Source organism: Montipora foliosa, chromosome 5 (genome assembly GCF_036669935.1).
Source record: "Montipora foliosa isolate CH-2021 chromosome 5, ASM3666993v2, whole genome shotgun sequence".
In the NCBI taxonomy this organism is placed as follows: domain Eukaryota; kingdom Metazoa; phylum Cnidaria; class Anthozoa; order Scleractinia; family Acroporidae; genus Montipora; species Montipora foliosa.
In genome coordinates this window covers 3,423,902-3,444,203 of record NC_090873.1, presented here as the reverse complement: position 1 = coordinate 3,444,203, position 20,302 = coordinate 3,423,902, and the positions used below count along the sequence as shown (strand labels likewise).

General features: G+C 40.7%; 1 protein-coding gene across 2 annotated transcripts; it reads right to left on the bottom strand.

Moving 5' to 3' along the window:
- Positions 1-5,314: 5,314 nt before the first annotated feature.
- Positions 5,315-19,062, bottom strand: LOC138003393 (uncharacterized). 2 transcript variants are annotated; one of them, XM_068849440.1, is made up of 6 exons: positions 18,415-19,062; positions 14,750-14,806; positions 13,591-13,968; positions 12,490-12,699; positions 10,518-10,610; positions 5,315-9,108 (listed from the first exon to the last, which is right to left on the bottom strand). In XM_068849440.1, exons 1-6 carry the CDS (start codon positions 18,965-18,967, stop codon positions 7,079-7,081), a joined length of 3,321 nt encoding a protein of 1,106 aa, XP_068705541.1. In that variant the 5' UTR covers positions 18,968-19,062; the 3' UTR covers positions 5,315-7,078. The 2 variants fall into 2 exon arrangements, with proteins under 2 accessions (XP_068705541.1, XP_068705542.1); XM_068849441.1 differs by having other exon boundaries at positions 12,490-12,696.
- Between the last annotated feature and the right edge of the window lie 1,240 nt (positions 19,063-20,302).

Genomic DNA, 20,302 nt, shown 5'->3' with positions numbered 1-20,302 from the left:
GGAACAAGCTTTCTCGTACTCGTCTTCTTCGATGGCGACGTTTTCTTCGCCACCAGCAAGCTTTATCATTTCCTCTGTCAGAACGAAGTTTTTCACGCGTAACCTAAGTGTGCCATCCTGGTACATATTCCACAAGGTACAAAAGGCTGCTAAATTGTCTGCCTTTACATTGAAAGACACACACCCCCGACTTATTTCAAAGAGGTGTGTACCAGCAGGAAGGACGCAATCAGTAAAGGTCGCCATTAATTACTCACCCATGTCTGAGCGCTTCAATAAATTCGTTTACACTCAGAAGTGTTATGCCTGCAGCACCCAGTTTGCAATATGATTTCATGGTCAAAACTAAAGAAAATGACAAAAAAGTTCGAAAAAGGTCAAGTTTATCGAAAAGGGTGTGAACCCTGGAGTTGCATCAAAAGCACCCAACGAGCAAATTAAGCCAAAAGCCTTTGAGAGGCATTTCTAGGCTCCTTGTAATGTATAAAGACAGCTTAGATTAAGAGATTTATTTATCACTTAGAAAAAATGATCTGTTCGGGTATCTTAGCTGAAAATTGAAGTGTCTGAAAATTTTAGGGACTGATATCTTCATTTCAGAAAATTGCTAGTTGAACGTTACCTTCTAAGAACTTTCAACCGAACCATTTGCTCATCGGAAACTGCTAGGTGACCTTTTTAAGTGACAAAAATTACAAAAAGTATCCTTTTCGAAAACGTAAGGGACTACTTTTCCTTGAAAGGTGATGTTTTCGTGAAGCAATTTGTAGCTGTTTGACAACGTAGAACCGAAATTCTTAGAACAATTTGACTCTCCCGAGCACATATTTCACCGAAGATTATCGTTGGGTGTCCCTGTTACTTTTGATCGTCTGGTTGAAGGTAGTCCTGATCGGAAGGACTGTTGGTGGTGACTGACGTGTCGACAGCCTGAGCGGAAGTCATCTTCAGGGTCAAGTGACGGTTAGAAATTCAAATGAATGTAGTAATGCTCTAATCTGTGTTGTGATTGGTAATGGGAGAGGTAATGTGATTGGTTGTGAGGATAGTGTGTGGTGATTGGTCATTACGATCCGGTGTAAGTGAAGGTCGCAATATGTTAGAGCGTTACTTCATCAGTTTAAATTTCCAACCGTCACTTGACTCTAAAGATGACATTCGTTCAGGTTGTCGAAACGTCAGTCACTACCAACAGTCCTTCTCAGGGCTTCCTTCACCGAGACGATCAAATTCCATCGAGGAAAGGTTAAGTCTATCACAACTGTTAGAAAGGCTAGACTTTAGAAGTGATAATCCGGTTATTTGCAAATTACTGTCGATTTCATTACCCAGGTCTCTAGGAACAGGATCCGGTTTGATTGCAGTGTTCAGTCCCAACACAGATACTCGGCAAGGGATCATGAGTTCGAAAATGAGAGGTAAGGTGGATTATTTTTACTTTCTCAATACACTTCCATGAGGTGTCATCCTTGGGAAAATAAAGGTTCTGTTATGTACTTTTTTTGAACAATGACAAGGCGTTCAAAATATTTTAACATGCCATGACCTAGAGCTCTTTGGGCTTCAATCTTAATACTTGACATTTAAAACTCTCTTTTGGCCAAAGTCATTGATGGAAGGTTGACGTATATCCCGGACACTATTAAAAAAAGAAAGATGAAACCTTGGTTTCATCGAACAAGTTGAAAAAGGTCGAGTTACCACCGTTGGATGGTAGACGTTTTAAAGGTTAGCTTTTGGTCAGAGCGAATTGACTCACAAAACATCTGGCCTCAGTCATCCAATCTTTTTACGGTAGCAATTCGGTCGGTACCAATTAATTCGTTTCATAAAACCAAATTTTTTTGTTTCACTCTACCATCGATGCAGCACCACGTTTTCCCTAGACATTAACCCCTTCATAGGTAACAGAAGAAAGCAATGATTAACCATAGTTCTCAAATCAATTAAACTGATTGTTGGCAGTTTTTTTCTCCAGCTTGAGAAATGAAACGCGTTTCAACATAACATACCTCCAAATACCCTTTCACCAAGTGGTCTTGCATGAGCAAACATGACAGCCCTTTCACCTTTATCGAATAAAGTTTGCAACAGTACAGCACTGGCTCTCCAGAGCACACTTGGAGCTCAGTGGGGGCAGACAGCATATTCAAAATCCCGAGACTGTGGATCTCACAGTTATGGCTTTTCTGGCTACTGTCACCAAGTGTCACGAACATTTCCACCATCACTGTCCTTACTGTTAGCAGCGCCACTGCCACTGATACTGGCACCAATACTGGCATTGCCACTATCACCAGCATTGGCACTGCTACTGGCAGTGTCACTTACACTGGCCACTGGCATGCCGATTTGTATGGCACAGACATTGGCTCTCAATATGACAGTATCACTGCTCCTGCTACTGCCACTGACTCAGTCACTGACTGCTAACTGTCATTGACGTGGTCATTGGCACAAATTCAATATCACTGCACCATGACTATGGTACTAACAATGTCACTTGCACTGACAATTTTGCTGGCTTTCAGTAAACCACAACTACCAGAGTCATTGCTGCTGTCACTGTCACATCACCATTATTGTCATTTTCTATTGGTATGACTATAAAATTGGTTTTTCAAACGAATCTTTGAATGTAAGAGCGAGATACCACTTTATACAACCAACTGATTGTTGCACTGTGTTACTCGAGATAAAATGTCTCCAAAATGGATTATTACCCAGTAATGATGATTGGGTCTGCATCCAAGTACGTGTCTGAGTTGATAACACAACATGTTTTCAATAATAAGAGGCGTATGAAGTAAACTAATCAGCACTATTGCTACTTGTAAATATAATAACTCGACTCAAACCGTTTTATTACAAATCAAGCAAGTGAGTGAAAACGACGAAAAAGATTTTTCAGTCTGAGAAAGATACCTCCTCTGCACGCAGATTCGTCTTCGTCATGTCGCCATCGCTAGAAGTCCTCCACCTTTCTAAGCAAGTCTTCTTTCTGCACTGAATTTAAGACCTCTTTTAGGATATGGAGTCGGCTAAATCCCAGATTGTTTTGAGTTTCCAGTTCTCTGAACAAGTAGCGGGTATCGTTAGTACCTGCCTCTCTTTCCTCGAGTATTTTACCTCAGCAGATTGAAAGAAGGCGTTCCATTTCAATGCTCTAGTCGAGACCTACGCTGATCTGTTAAAGCAAATCTTTGTATTTCTTTCTTTTAATCTGGAACTTTCGAACTTCTTTAAACAAACGCCATTTTTCAAGGACTCTCATAGTAATAATAATAATAATAATAATAATAATAATAATTAAACCTTCCGCTTGACTTCGACTGGTTTCCTTGCCCGCCCGCTAGATTAACCTCAGAGATATAATAAATATCTTACTAACCTCGCTTTCTCGGTCCGTACGCGCTTGGGCCATAAATCAGCGGGAAAAACACTCGGTCCGTAACTTACAGTACGGACCTCGAGCTCGGTTAGTAAGAGGTATTTATTCCTCATAAGATAAAAACTACATATCTTATGTTACATATTTGAAACCATAATAAAATATAGTATTACATCGCATGTGAAGATCGTATTTATAAATTAAAGCGTTCTGCATGTATTTATCAGCATGCAGGCGCTATTCTCATAGCGTAAACTGTAATCGATAACCTTAGTCTTTGGGACCTGCTCACGTAGGGGGTAGGCACTAAGTTGAGAAATTTTTCTAAAAACTTTCCAGTCTTGTTTTTCTAATAAAACTCTTATGCTCAGTCTAACAGAGATGTAGCGCCTTTTGTGGCACCTGTCTAGAAAATCTTGCACCGGCGTTAATTCTGGCTCCATATACCACAAGATCTCCAATCGATCGATTCCCAAACTGTTGTTGGCTTCCATTTCTTTGAATAGCGTACGGATATTGGGAATATTCTGTTCGTTTCCATCTTGAATCTTGCCCTCGCACAAGCACAGTAAACCAGTTATGACAAATCAAGACTGCGACCTGTCGTTGTAAGTAAATTCCTATATTCTATGGATGACATGTCGTCGGAGAATTCTTAGTGATCTTCATGAAATTCTGGTGCACTCTGATTCGTCATCATCAACAGTGGAAAATGGCGGAAGTAAAAAAACTTTTACATGTAAAACCTGGCGTCTGGACGCTTCACTAGGGGCGGGGCTTGAAACAGCGGATAACAAACAGCTCGTTTTTTATTATTTATGAAGTCTTGTCGTTTTAGAATCAGACAAAGCAAGTGAAAGCTGTTCCCAAACGCATCTTACGACAAGATTTGGAAGCAACCCACTCATACGGAGCGCTGGTCTCCTTCGCACCTCGCTTGCATGACATCGGCTTATAAACTTGGGTACCTAGTCACGAACAGTCACGCGAAGCGTCATAATGATATCCTATGATTACTGCTACTCAAATCTGTTTCAATTTTTTTATGTGAAACGGTCCGTTTCTTGGACTTTGATAAATATGCGTCCTCTAAAGTTCAACTTTGGCTTTCCACTATCACCATTAGCATAACGGGTAAGAACCTTCGAATCTCCGAAAATGAGCTTGTGTAGATGTTGCATTCAGTGTTCCAACCAAGAATAGCGGCTGAATAGCTAATCGCACTGTCCGAGGATTTCAGCACCACTTTTATCCAAAGAACAGCGAGAAAGAATTCCAAAAAAGAACGCAAGAAGAAAAAACTACAAGAAAAATGAGGTATTTGAGGCGCTAATCGCGTACTTACACTGGCAAGCAGCGTAACTTTCTATGGCATCCACTTGCGCAAGGTTAATTTCCATATGTCAGCAAAATAAAAGCGAACACTAAATTAACAATTATTCCTTGAGCACGTTGGATATGGGATGGTAGATTGAGTGAGCCAATCAGAAAGCAAGAAACGCGATATCCGCTGTCTAAAATTTGATAGACATAATTTGGCGCGTGTTTTGCTTCGGAAGAGCGAGTGGATGAATTTCCCCTGGGCATTCACACGTGGAGCTATCCTGTTGCGAATTGTCCGCAAAAAATGACTTCGGCTCAGTTGCAAATATCCAGGGAATGTCTAAAATCTTAGTGTGCCTCAAGAGTCTAAGCTCGAATATTCGAAAATTCTAGCCAACCTCCCTTCCGAACAGATATTTAACAAATTTACTCGTTGCGTTCCCTGAACGTTGTTTCAACAGCGGTCTGAAATCTGCGCTTTGCAAAAAAAAAAAAAAAGAACACAAAGAAACTTGTTTGATTTTAGCTGATTCATCGCTTGTTAGCCATAGATATCGAACACGGTCTTAGAAGGAAGAGACAAGTTAGAATGGGTGGATAGCCTTTATTAAATACGGATTGTGTTGTCCTGTGTAAAATCTTAGTAACTATGGTAAAATAAAGAAAGACCAAAATAATATATATAATGACGTAATAACTAAAAAAGTGAAAATAACGATGCTATTGAATGACCCCATAAAGATTCTAATATGTAAAATATTTCCATGTTGAACAATCAAATAGAAATAACATTGTCGTCTTGATGCCTCACAGTTAAGACAGAAACTACGTTAAATTTAAAACCTTTGATATATTCAACTTTTGCTTTGAATCCTAACCCAGGTGTGAAAAATTCTATGTTCATTGGAGAATATGAGAAGTTCAAGTTTTTGTGATCAGCCGTAGCCTGTCGTTTACCGTTTCACGTGAACACGCCGCTAAATCTTTGTAATGTTACACATCAGACAGTGAAAACATGTTGAATCAAAGTGCCACTGTCGTTACTCGTGGATATGAAAGTTACCGCGATTGTTTAAAATTGGCAGGCTGAAGTTTTCTTTATGCATTAGCATTGATAGTTGGATAATTGTGTAACAGCACGGTGGGCTCTAATATGCAACTAGATACCCAAAATAATGCATGTATGTGAGGTAATCCCCTTTGCTGGAATTCAACCCTGTGAAATAAGTATACAATTTCTCCAATAGGCATAAGATTACTCTTTAACACGTCCTCTATAAAGAGCTGTAACATGTGTTCAAATTTTGTTGCACAGATGACAGGGTAATTTTGAATAAGGTCTGATTTTTGTTGCCACGTCGTATTGTTAATGTCATCAGGTTTAGCAAGTAGAGCAGATAAATCTCAGAGCTTAAATCTGAACTAAACATGGGCGAAATTTGGAATGAATAGGACGTGTGGAAGTTGTATCAAAACTATTATTTCCAGATGCTGTTCCGTAAACACGAAAATGTGCTCTGAAAATCACTCGTCCAAAAACCCTGAGAGACTTTTTGGAGCAAGCAAAACTCCGCCCCCAAGAACAATGGGACTTCCTTTTAACTACGGGCCCTTTGTTCTCGCATTGGTGGACACTTCACGCGCTTATTTAGGCTTTCTTTTGCCCACTAAACCTTAACAAATAAGTACCTAAGCAAGAAGAAAAATCGTTATGAATTTTTAATGAGTATTTCTCCCATGCTAAGAGGACCGAAAAATGCGAATTTTAGAAGCTGATTTTTAACTATTTTTCCAAGGCCAAAAGAGGTCTAAAAGGTCTTAAATGATTGTTCAACATCTCTCCTGAAAATTCCAGGGTAAACCTAACCGCTGTAAAGGTTAACTTTTACGCACTGGATTAGAATGCATACCACGTTTAACTATTCCCCCCATTTTCTTTGTATTTGGAGGCTTTTGGCAGACGGTGACATTTCAAATTAAGCGCTTCGAGCGTAGATGAGGTCCCTGACTGGGGGTGCAGGGATGGCGCAGTGGTGAGCGCACTCGCCTCCCACCAATGTGGTTCGATTCGTCGACTCGGAGTCATATGTGGGTTGAGTTTGTTGGTTCTCTACTCTGCCCCGAGAGGTTTTCTCCGGGTACTCCGGTTTCCCCTCTCCTCAAAAACCAACATTTGACTTGTTGTGTTAATTGTTAATTTCACTTTACAGTGTCCGCAATTAGTGCTCCAGCGCTAAATCTACTAGACACTTAAATAAAGTTCCTTTCCTTTCCCGGATGTGCTGCACCATTCTGCGCGATGAGCTTTTTTTCCCGAAAATGAAGAGCGAGCGTAAGATACAACTTTGCTTAATCCAGGTCATATTATTCTCGGCATACAGCAGCTAACTCTTGATAAACAGCTGCGACATCAGGGTGTTTGGATCCCAGCTTTTCTTTCTGAATATCAAGAGCGAGCGTAAGGTACCCCTCTGCTTCATCCAGGTCACCCTTTTTGCGGTGTACAGCAGCTAACTCGTAATAAACAGCTGCGACATTAAGGTGTTTGGATCCCAGCTTTTCTTTCCGAATATCAAGAGCGAGCGTAAGATACCGCTCTGCTTCATCCAGGTCCCTTTTTGCGCGGCGTACAGCACCTAACTCGTAATATACAGCTGCGACATCAAGGTGTTGGTGTCCCAGCTTTTCTTTCCGAATATCAAGAGCGAGCGTAAGAAACAGCTCTGCTCTATCCAGGTCACCTTTTTCTCGGCATACAGCTGCTAACTCGTGATAAGCAGCTGCGACATCGGGGTGTTTGGATCCCAGCTTTTCTTTCTGAATATCAAGAGCGAGCGTAAGAAACAGCTCTGCTCTATCCAGGTCACCTTTTTCTCGGCATACAGCTGCTAACTCGTGATAAGCAGCTGCGACATCGGGGTGTTTGGATCCCAGCTTTTCTTTCTGAATATCAAGAGCGAGCGTAAGATACCGCTCTGCTTCACCCAGGTCACCTTTTTCGCGGCATATAGCAGCTAACTCGTAATAAACAGCTGCGACATCAAGATGTTTGGATCCCAGTTTTTCTTCCCGAATATCAAGAGCGAGCGTAAGATACCCCTCTGCTTCACCCAGGTCACCTTTTTCGCGGCATATAGCAGCTAACTCGTAATAAACAGCTGCGACATCAAGATGTTTGGATCCCAGTTTTTCTTCCCGAATATCAAGAGCGAGCGTAAGATACCCCTCTGCTTCCTCCAGGTCACCTTTTTCACGGCATACGGCTGCTAACTGGTAATACGTAACTGCGACATTAGGGTGTTTGGATCCCAGCTTTTCTTTCTGAATATTAAGAGCGAGCGTAAGATACCGCTCTGCTTCATCCAGCTCACCTTTTTCGCGGCGCACAGCAGCTAACTCGTAATAAACAGCTGCGACATCAGGATGTTGGCATCCCAGCTTTTCTTTCCGAATATGAAGTGCGAGCGTAAGATACCGCTCTGCTTTATCCAGGTCTCTTTTTGCGCGGCGTACAGCAGCTAACTCGTAATAAACAGCTGCGACATCAAGGTGTTTGGATCCCATCTTTACTTCCCGAATATCAAGAGAAAGCTTAAGATACCGCTCTGCTTCATCCAGGTCACCTTTTTCTCGGCGTACAGCAGCTAACTCGTAATAAACAGCTGCGACATCAAGGTGTTGGTATCCCAGCTTTTCTTTCCAGATATCAAGAGCGAGCGTAAGATACAGCTCTGCTTCATTCAGGTCACCTTTTTCTTGGCGTATGGCAGCTAACTCGTAATAAACAGCTGCGACATCAGGGTGTTTGGATCCCATCTTTTCTTTCCGAATATCAAGAGAAAGCTTAAGATACCGCTCTGCTTCATCCAGGTCACCTTTTTTTCGGCGTACGGCAGCTAATTCGTAATAAACAGCTGCGACATCAGGGTGTTGGCATCCCATCTTTTCTTTCTGAATATCAAGAGAAAGCTTAAGATACCGCTCTGCTTCATCCAGGTCACCTTTTTCTCGGCGTACGGCAGCTAACTCGTAATAAACAGCTGCGACATCAGGGTGTTTGGATCCCATCTTTTCTTTCCGAATATCAAGAGAAAGCTTAAGATACCACTCTGCTTCATCCAGGTCACCTTTTTCTCGGCGTACGGCGGCTAACTCGTAATAAACAACTGCGACATCAGGGTGTTTGGATTCCAGAGCGCGCTTAAGATACCGCTCTGCGTCATCCAGGTCACCTCGCCCTCGGAATAGAGCAGCTAAGTGGTAATAAATATCTGAGATATCAGGGTGTTGGGATACCACAATTTTTTCCCGAATATAAGATAGAAACCACTGTGCTACATCAATGCGTTCAACCAAAGGATCGCGCTCGATCTCCTCTACTTCGTCAACGTCACCTATAAGAGAAAAATACAGACAACTCTATTTAAAGAAGGCCACTCTCCCGACGAATCTTTAAAGGATCCCTGAAGAGAATACTAGATCTTTTGTTTCAGCGGGAACCCAGTCATCTTACTGATATGATCATGCTCCTCTGAATTATTAGGAAATCATATCATAGGATATAACCAAATCTATTTGCCGCAAAATTAACGGGGGCGGTCATATTTAAGTCCATCAATTGCATTTGGTCGAGACTAACTCATGACGCTCCATTGCCCGTCATGATGGCAGGAATTCTATTACAAAATCCTATATTGGCTTGGCCTTTTTGATTCGCTGCTTCGGGATTTTCTGCTTCACCCACAGTTTTCATGGTCAGAATTATGAAAATGAAAACGCCAAAACTTGAGTTTTGAAAGGAAGGTCGTGGTTCATATAGCAGGTGAGGGAGCCCTTGCCTTGCAAAGTACGGCTTGCTCAAAGGAAACACTGGTTCCAATTTGCTCACCGAAGTTAACTTCTTGTGGACGGGACTATCAACTGAATGGGCCGGGTGACCGTCTGGGAATATACCTCCGGGAATATACCTCCTGCTGTACACCTTGGACAGACAGGCTGTCCGCGCCTCCCACCTCTGCAATCGTATGCGCGCTAAGCTTCAGTAGATCTCGGCCTGACTCGAGAATTTTTCTCCGGGTGCTCCGGTCTTCTTCCCCTCGCAGCTAACTAGATCTGGCTGTGGTGCTGTGCTCCGAGAACGTATCTTACATAGACAATATAGCGGCTGCCCGTGGTGCATACATACTTGCTACTACATCCGTGCATCTCATCTCCCAGTATCATCCTCCGTGTTATTTTCTTAAACGCCCCCAACGAAATGCAACTGCTCTCATTTCTAGTTAACTTCGACCATGTAAAAGCGGGCCTTGAAATCTAACTTCATGAGTGTTTTTCTCAAGTTACAGTATTGAATCTAGGAATTCTAAAATCGCAATTCCATAAAATGTATGTCCTACTGTTATCGTCATTTACTTGAAATAAGTTACAAGGTATAAGGTGCCTTATCTATGCTTTCGGACCATTAATAGGAAAAATAATATCTCGTTGAGCAGCGCCCCTCGTAATTCAGTTTCTAATTGAATGAAAGGAAGGGCGATTGTTTTATAATTTTGTAAAGCGGACTTGACCCATACCACTTGGGTGATAAGATGTAAATGAGCTAAAACAGACTAATTTACAAGATCTTACAATTCTTTTCAAGGTTTTCGAGTTCAGCTCCGTGACACTTTGTAACTAGCCAACTGGCTGCATCCAACCATTTAAATTTCTTCTCTATTTAGCTTTCTTAACGCTGTAATGCACATGAACACGTCGTCTATCTCCCTATGCGCTGCGCACTATACACACTATACACTCAAATCACCTTGGCCTTTTTCATCCACTGTTTTAGGTCTTTCCGTCTCCTGTTGTTCAACAAGCAGATCACGATCACTCTCCTTTGATTTCTCCAGGTCACCTACAAAAGAAAAAATGCGGATAACTGGATTTAGAGCAGGCCATTGTTACGTCAAATCTTGAGAGCATCCCAAAGAGAAAAACAGACCTTTTGTTTAATAGGGAACCTGCTTATCTTACTTACATTATCACGCTCTCCTCAATTCTCACTCCCTGTTAATTACGAAGCAAAGACATAACAAAAAAAGTTTTGATGTAAATTGGGTCGTACAATGCAAGCTGCAAGGGACATTGTTTTTGTTTTGCTTGCACTTTTTCACGAGATGGTGGGATATATTTTTCGCAAGAAGCACAAGTTTTCTTTAGCACTATCTAGTGGTTCAGCAGTGTAAAGTACCATCGCAGGGTCATAGCCTCCTGTGTGCTCAAGCCTGAATGTGTATAACAAGCCTTAATGCAACTGCACACTGCCTTACATATGGGCCCGTTCTCTACCATTGCCCAAAATAGTATCAGCCGTGAGGCAACTTGTCAACCGTTATGTAATAATTTAGATATCAAATTCGTTTTTCTTCGTACAAAATCCGGTATTCGTCCAGTGCCAACGATCCCAAGTGAGCTCCATTCCCAATTTTTTTAAAGTTATGTTAGCTTTAGCTTTAGATATAACGCGCGCTCTGATTGGTTTAAACAGCGTGCTTTTGGAGAGTACATATGTACGGCTGACGCCACTCGTAGGATTTGATTTTGTGCGGACGTTTTCCAAAAATTTTAGCTGAATGCGTGGGAAAATTAAGAAACTCTCCATTTTAAAACAAATATAGAAGCCTTGCCTGTGATCTTCTCTGTTGTAAAGCACTTTGGAAGCGGACAGAGCACTCAAGAAGTAGAGGAAATACTCGACTACGTCTCTTGTTTACCCTACACTTCTTTCGTGCTCTATCCGCTTCCTACGTGCTTTACAACTGAACAGAACAGATCACAGGCGAGGCTTCTTTCTTTGTTAAATATTGGCGAAACTACGCGTCATGTTTCCGAATCTGAATTCTGACAAGAGTCGTCATGTCTGCAAACATCAACAGGCCGCTGAGGAATGTAAAAACCCGTGTTCTCAGGAGTCATTCATCGTCTTAGACTCCGATGTCACTTAATTCGAAATTAAAGTCAAGGAAGCTTTACTCATCAATCAGAGAGAAGTCAGTCCGCTTTAAATCGACAACTTCAACACATTAATTTGTCTTTTTCTTTTTGATTTTGTTTCTTTGGACATGTTCTGTTGTTGTCCATCACTCTTTGTAACCAGCCAATTGGTTGCATCCGACCGTTTGGATTCAAATTGTGTGGTTAGCCTCCCCAAAGGCCCAGTAATACGGGCAACATTTTTCGTGCAACTTGTTGTGCAACAATGTTGCTTTGCAAGTTGAGTTGGTTTGTTGCGCGTATTGCCACCTTCTTGCGCAACAAATTTCCACGTTGCAAAAAGTAAAAGCGACGTCTACTTTTTGCAACATAAAAATTGTTGCACAACAACGCGCAACAAACCATCTCAACTTGCAAAGCAAGATTCTTGCACGACAAGTTGCACGAAAAATGTTGCCCGTATTACTAGGCCTTAACGCTGTAATCTATGTTTCGTTAAGTTACAATTAAGTCACAAGCGTAATTTGATTAACGAGAATGACCATGACTGACATTGATTTCAACCTTTGATCAGCGTTATTTAGCATTTCAGATCAAATAGTGGTTGAGTTGTTGAATTGTCCCGAATCATCTTAAAGCAATAATTAAATTACAATTTGTGGCGGAGTTTGAGGATTGCTGCGCATTTACGCAAAACAATGCACATTTTTTCCTCTCTTAATACTTCGTCTATCGCTGGATGCGCTGTACAGGCTACCATAACAATATTAGCATTAACTATGGACTCAAAACACCTTTACCTTTTTCAATCGTGGTTTGGGGACTTTCTGCCTGCAAAAACAGATTAGGAAGCACGTGCACTTCTTTCTCTAGACTTGCTATCCTTTCTTGCTGAAGCTTGAATGCAGTCTCTAATTGTTTCATCTTTACCAAAGACACATCATCTTCGTTGGGCAAGACAGAAAGTGCTGAATCTGAGTTTCTTCTAATTGTTTTACGGGGTTTTGCTTCTACAAAAAAATGCATAAAGGGCAGAAAAAGATCAATTTACTACTTTTAAGTTGATGAATTGATGGAAACGCAAGTAACAGAAATAGCCTGGATTTTTTGCTGCACGTTTTCCTTCAAAAGACATGATTTTCACGGAATTGAATGAATGACTAAACGAACCCACACCCTCCCCCACTCCCTTCTCCTCTCCCTTTCTCTTTCTTTCCCCTCCCCCAACCTTTAACCTAACCTTAAACGCCCCCCTTCCCTTGATAGAGTCTAACGACTGGGTCTTGACAAATTAATCTCAAGTGGAAAATCTAAGTCGAATAGTCTCAGAATACTCGGAATTATGGTTGAATCTGAGGAAAACTAGGTAATGGAAGTTCTTTCCTCGTTCTGCAAAGCTTGCTAGAAACCGCAGTCGGTATCTACCAACTTCCTCCAAAACGATTTGCTTTTGTGAAACCTGAAAGTCAAATTAAAAAGGGAAATACTGCACTTCGTCGATGCACGTAAGACGTTATTGAGAACTTAGATAAGGACAGCAACGACTAAAACCAGTAACATCACACATTGGTTGAAAGAGATAAAATAATTGTGCTGCACATGCGGCAGGCATTTTTGTGCATTTCTTTGCCATACTGTGCAAAGAACAACGTTAAATGACCAAATTTGAGGTTTTGTGTACTGAGTCTCCCACAATTTATTTTCAATGAGTTCTCTAAATATCTCCACGGTTCATACTACTTTTGTTCCAAGGAAGTTTGCACGCACTTTCCACTCTGAACGGACGTTAGTAGAACAATCACCGAATGATTAGAATTACGCGGAGTTATATTTTTAGACAATGTTATCGTTGTCATCTCAATGAATGTCTTCTCAACGCTACATTTTAGATCTACTATTACCTCCTTGTTCCCTAATGAACTCGAAACTAGCTTTCTCGTATTCCTCTTCTTCGATGGTGACAGTCACTTCTACATTTTCTTCACCACCAGCAAGTTTTTTCATTTCCTCTGTAAGAACAAACTTTTTCACTCGTAGCTTCAGTGTGCCATCCTGGTACATATTCCACAAGGTACAAAGGGCTGCTAAATTGTCTGCTTTTATGGTGAAACAAACACATCCGCGACTTATATCCATGAGTCGTGTACCAGCAGGAAGAACGCAAGCAGTAAAGCTGGCCATTAGTTGCTCATACGTGTCTGTGCGCTTCAATAATTCCTTCACAGTCAGAAGTGTTATGCCTGCTGCACCCACTTGGCAAATTGTTTTCATGTTCAAAACTAGACAAATGGAAAAAATGGGGATAACAAGTTAAGTTTATCACAAATGTTAGAAAGGCAAGACTTTGGAAGAGAATCCGATTGTTTGCAAATGACTGTCGATTTCATTACCCAGGTCTCTAGCAACAGGATCCGGTGTGATTGCAGTGTTGCCAAGGCAGAGACATACTCGGCAGTGGGTCATGGGTCCGAAAATGGAGGTGAGGTGGGTTATTGTTACAGTCTTAATACACCTCCACGAGGTATCATCTTGGGAAAGTAAGTTAAAGGGTCTGTTCTGTACTTTTTCAAACAACGACAAGACGTTCAAAATATTTTAATATGCCAAGACCTTGAGCTCTTTGTACTTGTCATTTAAACTCCCTTTTGGCCAAAGTCATTGATGGAAGGTTGACCTATATCCCGGACACTATTAACAAAAGAAAGATGAAAACTTGGTTTCATCGAATAAGGTGAAAAAGGTCGAGTTTCCACAGTTAAATGGTGGACGTTTTAATTATTAGCTCTTGGTTAGAGAGAATTGGCTCTCAAAACATCTCGGCGGCCTCAGTCATCCAATCTTTTTACGGTGTTAGGGTCTGTATCAATTAGTTTCATAAAACCAAATTTTTTTGTTTGACTCTACCATCGATGAAGTATCACGTTTTCCCTAGAAACTAACCCCCTCATAGGTAACAGAAGAAAGCAATGATTAATCATAGTTCTCAAATCAATGAAACTGATTGTTGGCAGCTTTTTTCTCCAGCTTGAGAAATGAAATGCGAAATTCAACATAACATACCTCCAAATACCCTTCCACCAAGTGATCTTGCATGAGCAAACATGACCGCCCTTTCACCTTTAGAATAAGAATTGATCAAATAAAGTTTGCTGCAGTCCCATCCCTGACTCTCCAGAGCAGACTTGGAAGATGACTCAGTGGGGGCAGATAGCATATTAACAATCATGAGACTGTGGTTGTCACAGTTATGGTTTTGATGGCTACTGTCACTAAGTGTCACTGCCAAGCATTTTTCACCATCAATGTGACAAACCTTACAAAGTGAAGAAATGTATATTTGAAGTGCAGGTTGTACACGAAATGGAGAAGTGATCCTCGTCGCACTTATCTGGACAATTTAAGTAATTGTCTCTTATAGAACACACCTGAAATATTCAGGTGGCTCCAAAGTAATTTGTCAGGTGTCTATTATAAGAGACAATTGCTTTATATTGTTCAGATACGTGCAATGATCACTTCTCCATTTGGTCTACAACCCGCACTTCAAAATGTACACTTCTTTCATTCATCAAGCCCTTTCAAGGGAACACACGAGCTCAACAAATTGATCTGCTCCCAACTGTGTGGCTTCATAGCTCAGTTGGTCAGTAGTGCAATCGCAGAGGTTGTGGGATTGAGTCCCATTAGAGCCACCTGAAATTTTCAGGTGTCTCCAATTCGACTGTCCTTACTGCTAGCAGCACCCCTGCCATCGATACTGGCACCAATACTGGCATGGCCACTACCACCAATATTGGCACTGCTATTGGCAGTGTCGCTTACACTGGCCACTTGCATGCGTATTTGTATGGCACTGACACTGGCTCAGTATGACAGTGTCATGGATGCTGCTGCTGCCATTGACTCAGACCTTGACTGCCACTATCATTGACACGGTCAATGGCACAAAGTCATTGCCCATGGCTCTGGTTCCAAAAATGTCACTTGCACTGCCAATTAGGTTGTCTTTCACCAAACTACAACTACCAGTGTCACTGCCGCTGTCACTATCACATTACCATTATTGTTACTTTTATAAGAGTTATCATAAAATTGGTTTTTACAACGAATCTTTGAATGTAACAGCGAGATACCACTTTTTCCCTATCTAGCAGCTCTCGTAACGTATAATGTGATGCGCTCTCTACCCTAGCCTAAACCAAAAGACTGAACAATTGAAACAATGACTTAGACTTTAACATAACAAGATGCTCTATAAAAGTATACACTGGGTTGCCTGTGGTACCTGTTACACAAAAACTGAAGGCACTGAATTGGGTGGTATTGAACTGCAGGGTTCCAGTTAATTTTTTCAAGTGGGTGGTCATTAAGACCATTTGAGGGTCACCCACATGTCGCGCCAGCAGAAGCCCTTTGGCTCACACGTTCACACCTTTAATTATTTTGTAATATCCTGTCCCATTTTGAGGTCTTTTCCCATTTTGAGGTCTTTTCAGTGTATTTTAAAGGAGCAAGGATGGCACAGTCGGTTAGTGCGCGGCCTTGGTGCAAGAGGTCTTGAGTTCGATTCCCGGATCTCGCATCCTTGTTTCGACTTCTTTCCTTTCCGTGTAGCTAAGTAGCTTTAAATACCTGTAAAACGGAGCACTGATGGAGAGGGGGGAGTAAAATGAGCGCACCGTCGACCTCAGGTTTGTCAGTTGAATCACTGTTACGAGTTATCAACGTTAAATATGGTTGCTTTGTTTTTTAAGCTTTGGTAATAAATTCAGTTTAAAGATAACAAACACGCTCTTGAGTAAAGGTGCACGTGAACACCTTGTGTCAACTGAATGAACTTCGGGAAATAAAATTTTCTGTCTCCTCATTTATCACATTTCAACGCAAGTATGCAAATTTGTTAACTCATTTTCACCACATCCTGATTCCCGCAAAATTTTTCTTCTTTCAAATATCAACAAAAATATTATTTCTCATCAAGCGTTCCATCTTTTATGTTCAAATAACCGCTAAAAATAAAGATTTTTTAACAATCTATCTGTATTGCGTAGATATTTTTTCATAATTTAATATTCTCTGTCAAAATATGCACAGCAATCAAGACACAAAAATAGCAATGCACGCAACAAATTTAGTCACATTAACCTCTTTGTCGAATTTCCATGCTTAACACAGGAACTTTTAGTTATTGTGAAAATCTTTCTCTATTCGTTAGCAAGCACCCTTTAAAATTTCAGAGAAATCGACCGGTCTGCGAATATTTTATGAGTTTTTTTCAATGGGATGTCAAAAGGCCAAGTGGATGTTATGCATAATCCGGCAAGTTGGGGCAATCAAGCTGCGTGTGTGATCCATTATAAGTATTTTTTCACAAAATGTTCCCGAATCGTCAAGTATCACCACAGAAGACAAGAACATCATTCTAAAAGCTTATTTTATGCAAAAAGTAGGTTCTTGAGGTAATTTTGAGAGTGGAAATCAAGTTTAAAGCACACGACAAATACAAAATCACGAGGCGTGGTGTATTTAATTAAGTTAACACAACAGAAAGACGCTAACCTCATTTTGACATGAAAATGCTTTACTATTGCCATAAAAGCTATCCAGTTAAGCTTGCATATTACAAAACACGATGAATTCGTAAACGCCACCTTTTCCAACGAAATATTTTTTGAAACAAACAACATATTTGCTATTAGAGGCAATCTTTCTTTCAAAAACTTCTTGGCTGTCACATTTCCAATGATTTTTTTTTTACCTGAAGACTGTGCAGAGAACAGAGAGCACTGATCCACTTAAGGTTTAAGGTATTCGATTCCTTCTCTGTCTTTTTTGAACCCATAAGTTACCAGAGAATTTTCCATTTGGTTTCAGTGTTATACATAACAGCACACTTGGTAAAATATTATTAGAAATACAGCTCACTTTGATTTCGGCTCGACGGGCGATAGTTGTTGTCGAAGTCCATTACCCCTCGCCTTTAAGATTCCAGACTTTTACTTTTTGACGTCTGTCTTATTTATCCATTTGACGTTCCATTCTTGAGCTCCATAAGGGTATATTTTGTTTAAAGATATACTAAAACGCCATGCGTGTTACAATGACTTTCGATGCCATTGCAGGTTTAATAATTAAATGTTCTCCTGTGCACACCAGGGAAATCTACACATTACCCCAGCCCCCTCAAAGCTAACAAAATACACACAGAAGATTCTATGCACAAAGACACCTCTTAGCAGGGGAGTGACAGGCAAGACTTTCCCAATAAGGAAAAAATTAAAGAAAAAAATTAAAATTAAAAAAACCACGAAATGAAACTTAGATTCCGACTGGGTTTGGCAACCCAGTAATGGAAGCTGCTTACAATGCCAAACAATAGCAGGTTACAAGAGCTCCTGCCCTACACCTTTTTCCTACTAAAAGATTATTGCACTTTGTCACTCGATCAAATGTCTCCAAAATGGGTTATTACCTTGTTCTGATGGTTGGGTCTGCTTCTAAAGTACGTGTCTGAGTTAATAACATAAATAATTTATGTTATTAACATAATAATATAATAATAATACGTGAATATAATAATAATAATAATAATATAATAATAATATAATATAATATAAGTAGTGCTGTTGCTACTTTTATAGATAATAACTCGACTAAAACCGTTTTATTACAAATCAAGCAAATGAGTAAACCGACAAAAACATTTTTCAGTCTGAGAAAGATACCTCCTCTGCACGCCGATTCGTCTTCGTCATTTCGCCATCGCTCGAAGTCCTCCACCTCTCTAAGCAAGTCTTCTTTCCGCACTGAATTCAAGATCTCTTTCAGGATATCGAGTCGCCTAAATTCCAGATTGTTCTGAATTTCCAGTTCTCTGAACAAGGAGCGGGTATCGTTAATATTCCCCTCTCTTTCCGCGAGTATTTTACCTCTGCAAATTGAAATAAGTCGTTCCATTTCAATGCTCTCGTCGACAGCTTCACTGATCTGTTGGAGCAAATCGTTGTATTTCTTTCTTTTAATCTCGAAGTTTCGAACTTCTTTAAACAAACGCCATTTTTCAAGGACTCTCAAGAGTTCGTTCAAGTTTTCCAATCGATCGATTCCCAAGGTGTTGTTGGCTTCCATTTCTTCGAAAAGCTCATGAACATTGTGAATATTATGTTGGTGTTCAGCTTGTATCTTGTCCTTGCACCAGTACAATAATTTAGTCATTCCAAACTCTTCAAGACTACTACCTATTTTTTCAAGTAACCTCCTATATTCTATATATGACATTTCGTGAGAGAATTGTTAATAATCTTCGTGAAATTCTGTATCTCTTATTCCTGGTCATCAACAGTGGAACATGGCGGAAGTAAAGAAACATCTTACACGAGAATGAGCAATGACAACCAAGGTTGCTGACCATCGGTTTTCGTCAAAACAATGGTTTGCTGGGGGTGCTCAGTCTCGCGGGCTCAGAAAACCTGGTTGTGGTCGTTCCCAGGGTCCTCTCTCTTCCTTTCTTGAGGAAGGAAGAGAGAGCACCCTGGGAACGAGGTTGTGTTTTTAAGATTTTTCGAAACTTAACCTAGCGTACGTACGGTTGACTGAGAGGGTGGAGCTAGAAACGGTGAAAGACACAAGAGGGAACTGAGCAGCTTTTTTTACAATAAATTAAGCCTTTTTTGCTTTAGAATCAGAAAAACGTCGGGATTTGTTACGACAAAGCAAGTTACCGTTGTTTCCTAATTCGTCTTATGGCAAAATCTGGAAGCAACCCACCTATATGAAGCAATGTTCTCATTTGCTCCCCTTTTGCGTGACATTGGCTTCTGACTTGGGATACCCAGTCACTAATAGTCACGCGAAGGGTCATACGTACTATGATACCGCTCCTACAGTTATTGCTGCAAATATCTATTTCAATATTTTTTAATGTGAAACGGTCTGTTTCTTGGACTTTCAGTTAATAAATATGCGTCCTCTATAAACGTTCAACTTTCGCTTTCAAATGTCGCCATCAGCAAAACGGGTAGGAATCTTTGAATCTTTTAAGGCGTTTTTCCGAAAACGAGCTTGTGTAGATGTGGCATTATTCCAACCAAGCTAATCGTTCTGTCCGAGGATTTCAGCACCACGTTTTCCCAAAGAACAGCAAGAATGAATTCGAAAAAATACAAAAAAAAAACAACATAAAATGAGGTATTTGAGGGGTTAATCACGTAGTTACACTGGCAAGCAGTGCTAACTTTCTGTGACATCCACTTGCACAAGGCTAATTTCCATATGCCAGCAAAATAAAAGCGAATAATTTACAGTTGTTCCATGAGCGCGCGTTGGACATGATATGGTAAATAGCCAACTCCGAAGCGCGTAGCCGAAGGGTTAAAAGGTATATGAGCTGACAACCGAGATTGAATGAACCAATCAGAAAGCTAGAAACGTAATATCCAAGGTGGAAAATTCAATAGACTAACTTTTATGCGTGTTTTGCTTTGGAAGAGCAACTGGATGAAGTTTCCTCAGGGAGGTTCACACGTGGAGCCATCCAGTTACGAATTATCCCAAAAGGAAGGCTTCGGCTTTGTCAATAATTCAGTAGTACCTGGCGCCATTTTCCGACAACAC

Bases quoted from the DNA above. Each gene is read 5' to 3' on its own strand.
- LOC138003393 (XM_068849440.1), bottom strand. From the start codon at position 18,967: ATGTCATATATAGAATATAGGAGGTTACTTGAAAAAATAGGTAGTAGT. The intron at 14,807-18,414 runs GTATCTTTCTCA...CTTATTCTAAAG, and splicing joins CGAATCGGCGTGCAGAGGAG to GTGAAAGGGCGGTCATGTTT. The intron at 9,109-10,517 runs GTGATTTGAGTG...TTTCTCTTATAG, and splicing joins AGTGGATGAAAAAGGCCAAG to GTGACGTTGACGAAGTAGAG.